Below are 7,165 nucleotides of genomic sequence, written 5' to 3' on the forward strand. Positions count from 1 at the left end.
TCCAGCACTGTGGAGTTTTGGGAATGTCCCCCGGCACCTTCTGCTCTCTCTAAATTGCACAATGCTGACAGGGGGAATGGGAAGGTAACTTACCATATGTTTTCAGGATAGATGCAGGCCATTGGTCAACCTTCCTGGATTTAGCAAAAGGTGAACTAGCCAACGATTAGGAGGGCAACAGTCAGAGGTCCATTAATAGTTTCCCAAAATTAAGCTTCTCAGCACTACTTTTCTTCTGCACACCAGCCTAGGAGATTTACAGAAGCCATGACCCTGGATCTCCTGTGTCTGGGCTTCACCTTGTTGGGGATCCTACAAGCCCAAGCTCAGGATCCCCCTCCAGCTCTGCCCATGAAACCATCTCTGTACAAGGTTCCCCTGAAACCTAACTTCCAGGATGACCAGGTAAGTCACTGGAAAGGTACCTGCACTAGTGTGGGGCCAAGGAAAGAAGTAGCATATGGAAGAGGCCAAGTGACTCAGGGGCTGTTTGGGTGAGAAGAGCAGGACTTAGGGAGTCAAGACCCAATGCATGCCATGTGGGGACATCATCAGTCTTTGAACATAGAGGAGGATACTGTGACTCTAGCGGACACCCACAGGCCCTTTCCCAAGGCCATCTCATAATCAACAATTCTACAAAAATCTTCATGCAGGGCCCGACCCCGCATGTTTGTATAACCTGCCAGTTTCTCTGTGAAGCCCCACCTGTACCAGAAAACCCCTGAGTGCTACCAGAAACACAAGGTTAGAGGGGTGACTCTAGGGCGATCACTAGACTCTGTCATTGATCCCCACCCCTTTTCAGTTCCAGGGGAAGTGGTACACGATAGCTGTGGCAGACAATGTAATGCGGTTTGAAAATGTAACCCAGATAAATATGTACAGCACCATCTTCCAGCTGAAAGATGACCATAGCTATGATGTGAGCTCCATTATGTTCAGGTAAAGTGACCACATCCCAGCACTTCTAGAGCCTGACCAATGTCACAGCTGAGGGTTGACCAAAGCTAACAGATACTGTAATTCTTCTAGCCATTGTGTCCTGAACTGTTCTTTCTTTCTCCATCCTTTCTTCTCTCCCTCTTTGTTTCCAACAGTCTTCATGGGTGGCTCTAGAAGAAATTAGGAAAGAGGGAGAGAGAAAGAAAGAAAGAGCGAGCGAGAGAGAGAGAGAGAGAATGTAGGGTATCCCTAAGGGCAAAGACTTCATCTCAGGCCTTATAAGGAAGTGACAGTAAAGGGGCCAAACTTCATGTAATTCTAGAAGGGTAAGCCCCAGAGGGTGAGGCAGGTTAATTGGTAATTTGGTGCTAAACTGGACAACTTTGTATGATCTGTATCAAAATTAGAAATTACAAGGCTGAGGAGACAGCTCAGTGTGATTTGCAGTGGTTCAATTCATACTACCCACACTGAAATTAAAAAAAAAAAAAAAAAAAAAAAAACTAAAAAAGGTTCAGGATCCTAGCTGGGTCAAGTGGATTCTGAGTCAGCGAGCCTCACTGTGGGAGGCTCAAAAATAACTAGACATCTGTGAGGGCACTTGACCAGGAACTGATGAACAGTCAGATGGGACCACACCCAGCCCAGTCTCTGGGAGCATCATGCCCTGAGCCAGAGCCTGAACTGGGGGGCAATGGCCATGTTTAAGGCCCAGCTGTACAGATGATTTATGGAGAACCCCAGTGTAAGGTATTAGTTAGATAAGGTTAATGAAAGGGGAGCTCAGGCTCAGACAATTGCCATGAGTTCTGGCTTCTTTCACTGGGTGAATTATAATTGGAGCATTGATGAAGCAAGAAGCACAAGGCAGTTGGGGTTCTATTTGGGATTCATGAGTAGGGTGGATGGAGGCGAGAGGGCAGATATGTTCCAAGGGCTGAGTTAGTGTTTGTCACACAGCACACTGGAGGTTCAGGGAAAACTGACAGCAGAGATGAGAAAGAGAACAACAAAATAAATGTAGGGGTCAGGGTCCAATATCTGAGTGTTGGACAGGCTGAAATGGGGTGGCAACAGAGGGGACACAGAGTACTAGCATGAGGATCTAGCAACGCTTGCTCAGACAGGCAGAATCTCAAAGAAGAATGTCCAGGGAATGGAGTGAGCCAGGTGGAACCTGAGCCACAGGGCTGACAGGATGTCATGGGCAAAGCTGGCCTGGGGCCTCAGAAACTTGCCTGAGCCCTGAACCTGAGCCCTGCACCCTCCTTGTCTAGCTCAGGGGACCAAACTTGTATTGTGGCTCTGCTCAGATTTCCATGCCTCTTCATTCCACAGTGGAGAAGATTGCCAACACTCATTCAGAACTTTTGTCCCAACTGTACTGCCTGGCCAATTCACCCTGGAAAATATGACAAGTGAGTCCTCACTGAGGAGGGGCTCTGGGATTGTGATTGGTACGTAGTGTCCTCCCAGAAGGGTACAGGCTTCCCTGACCCTGCTGAAATGATGTTCAGTTGGAGGGACATCCTGCTCTTTGGTACAGAGCAGAGGGACAGTACCTACCTCCTGACCAAACCAGGAATGACCCTTGCTTTCAACATTGCAGGTTTTGATGGAGTACAGAGCTACATGGTGAGAATGGTAGCCACTGACTATGATAGGTTTGCTGTCATATTCCTGGAGACCATTTATAAAAGCAGAATATACATTGAAATCATCCTCTTGGGTAGGTCTCCACCTCATCCCCTGACAAACCTGGCTCTTAGCAACCTTTGAAGAGGAAGGTCCTATACCTAAGATACCAAGTTTTGAACTAGCTCAAACCCCCTTTCATGGGAGAGATTTTCCCATAGTCCTTCCATGGGAAAGGCTCTGAGGCCTCATTCAATCATTCAACATGATTCACAGAGTGAGGTGGGAGGGGTGCCTCATGCCTTTGATTCCTGGAACTCATATGTCTGAGGCTAGAGATTTGGGAGTTTAAGGCCAGACTGAGCTACAAACATATCAAGACCCAGTCTCGGGAAAATTTATAAAAAATTCTGATGCTCTCTCTGCTGTCTACTCACCATATACCTTGACCACAGGGAGAACCAAGCAGCTGAGTCCTAGATTGAAGAAGAGCTTCTTCAAATTTTCCAAATCTTTTGGCCTCACTAAGAAGGACATTATCTTCACTGACCCTATCGGTAATGTCCAGTGGGGAGAGGGGAGTGGGTTGTTCAGTCTTTTGTAGCCTGGTGCTGTCTACCTGGAAAGGGAAAAGCAAGACTCAGACCCCTGATCTAGTATCTGGAGTCATAGTGTCTCCCACTCTGGTGTTTATGAGTCTTGGTCCCAATTGCTCATTGTGATAATGTAGCTAAGACTAGCCCAGAAAACAATTTCAGGCCCAAGATTGAGTCTTCCAGTCTCTGTCCCCTGGGGCAATTCCTACCTATATGTTGGGTTTCTCTCATGGGCCACCTCATTCCATTAATTTGGATTATGTTATACTGGGCCATAAACTCTAAATACCTGGGTATGCATTGTGCTGAACCATCTCCTACATCCCCTGATCAACAGAAAAGAGACTGGAAGCTTTGGTTCTGGGCTATAGGGCCAATACGAATTCTTGGAAACTCCAGATCTTTTGGGGCTTGCCAAGTATGGTATGAGTTAACCAGAAGTACCACAGGGGTTCTGGAAGCCAGAGATCACACACACACACACACACACACACACACACACACACACAGACACGCACGCATGCACGCACTCACACACACACGGCCCTGCCTGGTTTGATGTCCTGTCTTCTTTATTCCCCACAGAGCAGTGCATTGATTTTCTCTGAAAGAGAAAGAGAAGTGAGTATGGTTAAGGGCAGGGGGCTGAGAAGAGGCTAGGGTGGGCTGGGCTGGAGGTCTCAGTTCTCCCTTTGTTCTTCATTCCCCCACTCCAAATCACAGCCCCAAACCATTTGTATTTTGCTTTCTCCCCTCAGGTGTCTCCTCTGTCTACATCCCATGCTCATTCTGACACTCACATGCAAGGTACCATCTTACCAGCCAACCACCTGCCATGACAGTTGGAGAACTAGAAGACCTAATAGTGCAGTATTGCTTCTCCCAACCCCTTGCTGGCCACAACAGAAAGTCATACCTGATGGGACCCCTGTGGTCTGCTTATCTGCTTAATAAACACAAAGCCCCTGGATTTCAAGTGTGAACTTCTTGTCTCTTGCATCATTAGGAGGGAAAGGACCAAGGGTGGGCTTACACCAGCAGCTGTCTTGGCCTGATGTCTCCAGAATCCAGCCTAATGTTAGGGACAAGTAAGAAGGCAAAAGGCAATTAAAACTCCAGCTTCCCTAACACCATCATTGCCTCTGGCTTCCTGAAATCCTCCCCATGCAGAGCACTGCCATATCATTTTGCCATAACTCTGTACTCTTCATTTCAGCCCTGTGCCCAAACCCAGAACAGTCTAAGAGGGATACCCCATATAACAAAATCTCTAATCAAATCAATCTTCTTGCCCACACTTGGTGACTTGCAAAAGGTTTATAGAAGCATGCACAATACCGAGGGGCAGCAGAAACATCCTAGAAGGGGTATAAGGGGCAATCATTCCAGTTCACAGGACCCTGTGGATGCCAAGAGGTGGTAACAAAGATAGGATGGTACACGGTGGGTGGGTCAGAAGTACAGGGCTATTCCAGGACATCTTATGCAGTATTGGGCCCCTGCACCTTTGTGCAAGGAGCGGGTACTCACCCTCTTCTCCAGTAGAGTGGAGATTTTCAGATGCAGATGCTTTCAGTTGCTGCTCCTACCATAATGATGTCCAGAACTAGTGCACTTGTATTCTGAAACCAGGGCAGGGCAAGAGGAGGTTGGGAATATGCTTTGGGAGCCCAGCTTCTTGTAAGAAGATTCACATGGCTAGACCTGTAGACAGCCTAATATGTCACTGTCCTCTCACTGTCTGCAGCAGGAACTAGTACAGTTATGTACAAAAGACAGAATTCTCTTCTCCTTTTAAGGAGAGCAGCCATTTTAGTGCTAAAATACTTTGGCTTTACAACCTATTCTGTTACCCTTGCTTGAGTACAGGGAGGTTGCAAAGCAATAACAGCCCTCACCCCAGCCCCCCAAGAAGCAGGCCATACCTGATAAGGTCACAAAAGTTCATAAGTCTGAGCCAGATCCAGGGAAGAGATCACCTTGGTGATAGCTGTACTTCAAATGAGGCATGGGGTCTGAGAATGACCTAGAGAAGTTCAGGCTAAGAGGGCAACCTGGGAGTTTGGTGGCCCATGCCCTATTAGCTGGATTGGGGGACCACTTTACCCTGCAGAGCTAGGTTTTACGATCCACTTTGGGAAACCTGTCCAGTTTCTACCTTGGTACAATTAAGGCAACTTCCAGTTATCAATTCTTTAGCCGGGCCTTTCAAAATCAAACTCTTACAGTACAATTGGGTCTTTGTGTTACTTTTCTGAGTGGTTGGAGGCATGAGTTTACTATGACCAACTTAATACAGCACCCATGTATTCTCTTGTGGTTCTGGAAGGTAAAGTTGGAATCAGATTTGCTGGACTGAGACCATAGTTACCAAGGCTGTGTTCCATGGGGTTTCCCAGGGTAGAATCATTGTCCCTGTTTTTGCCATCTTTTGGAGCTATCTCTCATGTATCTTTGGTTTGTAGCTCTTTTGTCCTTTTTTCAAAGATGTGTTGTGGCATCAATGAATCTCTGTCCCCACTGTGTCCTTACTTTCAGTCAATATTAGGCAGCTTGTCTGCATGAAGACTCTATTACTAAAATTTTGTTGGCACAAATTCTGTAGCACTATTACCCCTCCACCTAAGTCAGGGAAAAGGTAGGGCTGTTCATAAGCAAACCAATTCTGGTCACTAGAGCAGGCTGCCAGCTCCACCTCACCTGTAGGGAGCAGCTGAAGCTGAAGATCAGTCTTATGTGGGGACTAGAGCAAGGCCAGCCCTGAGAATATAGAGCACCCAAAGTGAGTCAGGCGAACAAGTTGTTTCAGCTCTGAGAACAGGAGGTACCCAAAGTGAGTAATTTCACCTGAATCATGTATAAATAAATGCATTGTAGTCATTGAGCAGTTCTTTTCTCCTGCCAGGAGAGGGGCTCTACGTGACCTCATCTTTCTGTGTTCTGACACTTATCTTTGTTTCCTCATCTTCCACTGTCCTCTTCCTGGGAATTTCAAGAGCTGGGCTGGATAAGGCATTTTTGGTGCCTGAACAGGGACCCAGGGAATAGGGAAATTCATCATAAAGCAAGTGAGTAAACTCTTCTAGCTATGTGCACAAAAGGGGGAGGTACATTGATATCATCAATATTGGTCCCATACATATCATCAATATTGATCCCAGAGGTATATGATGCCATAAATATTGATTCCATCATCGGGTGTAAAACGTTAGGCAAGCAGGTTCTTGAGAATGACAGCTGTATACAGAAATGCATGCTTTATTAATGAAAGCAGATTATAAAGATTTCTTAACTGACTGAATTTCTCAACTTTGTGCAAGAGACATTTCCATGGTTCCCAGAACAAGAAATTGTGAACCCTGAGATACAGTAATGTGTAGGATAACAATTGTATACTGCTGAGGGACTGTGGTGTATTCCCATATTTAGCTTTTGTTTGTGGACCTTTACCAGGGAGCACCTTGATGACTGAGATTCACAGAGATGTGACTTGGAGCATTATCTTAAAAGTAAGCCTCAAGCAGAAAGAGGATAGTGGAGCAGCAGCTCTCCACCCCACTAGAACTTTAACCCTCTATCTTTGCTCAATCAGATAAGGAAGGTGTGGTGGGGGGCAAAGAAGACCTTCCTCCTCTAGAGAAGTGCTTCATTGTGACTTCTGTTTCACAGCTACCCAAAGCAAAACTGATGACCTTAGCTGTGCCACAAGTAGCTACTTCTGCTTTCTCAGTTTGGAAAAGTTTTGCTGCATCACAAGCTAAGACCTTCATAGAAGTGTTGTACTTTTTTTCTCCTTTGCCACTGGCACTAAAAGTAGCCAGGTGTGTGTGTGTGTGTGTGTGTGTGTGTGTGTGTGTGTGTGTGTGTGTGAGAGAGAGAGAGAGAGAGAGAGAGAGAGAGAGAGAGAGAGAGAGAATTCCTGGAGGGTTTTCAACATGTCTACCCTGTTGAAGCCCAAAATCCCAATAATCTGGGGCAAGTTATATGTC

At 46.3% G+C, this 7,165-nt stretch overlaps 1 protein-coding gene across 1 annotated transcript in view; it reads left to right on the plus strand.

The window, feature by feature from the left end:
* Positions 1–4,138, plus strand: part of LOC134474320 (neutrophil gelatinase-associated lipocalin-like) — a 76,640-nt gene extending 72,502 nt beyond the window's left edge. The window contains exons 3-9 of the mRNA XM_063241886.1: positions 247–405; positions 809–945; positions 2,284–2,363; positions 2,555–2,674; positions 3,036–3,137; positions 3,762–3,797; positions 3,935–4,138. Of these exons, the coding sequence (XP_063097956.1) occupies positions 268–405; positions 809–945; positions 2,284–2,363; positions 2,555–2,674; positions 3,036–3,137; positions 3,762–3,784 (600 nt within the window). The 5' untranslated portion in view covers positions 247–267 and the 3' untranslated portion in view covers positions 3,785–3,797; positions 3,935–4,138. The remainder of the gene's footprint in view (positions 1–246; positions 406–808; positions 946–2,283; positions 2,364–2,554; positions 2,675–3,035; positions 3,138–3,761; positions 3,798–3,934) is intronic.
* The last annotated feature ends 3,027 nt before the right edge of the window (positions 4,139–7,165 follow it).

Source organism: Cavia porcellus, unplaced genomic scaffold, assembly GCF_034190915.1.
Source record: "Cavia porcellus strain 051 isolate PalLab524CR breed Dunkin Hartley unplaced genomic scaffold, mCavPor4.1 scaffold_1, whole genome shotgun sequence".
Lineage (NCBI taxonomy): Eukaryota > Metazoa > Chordata > Mammalia > Rodentia > Caviidae > Cavia > Cavia porcellus.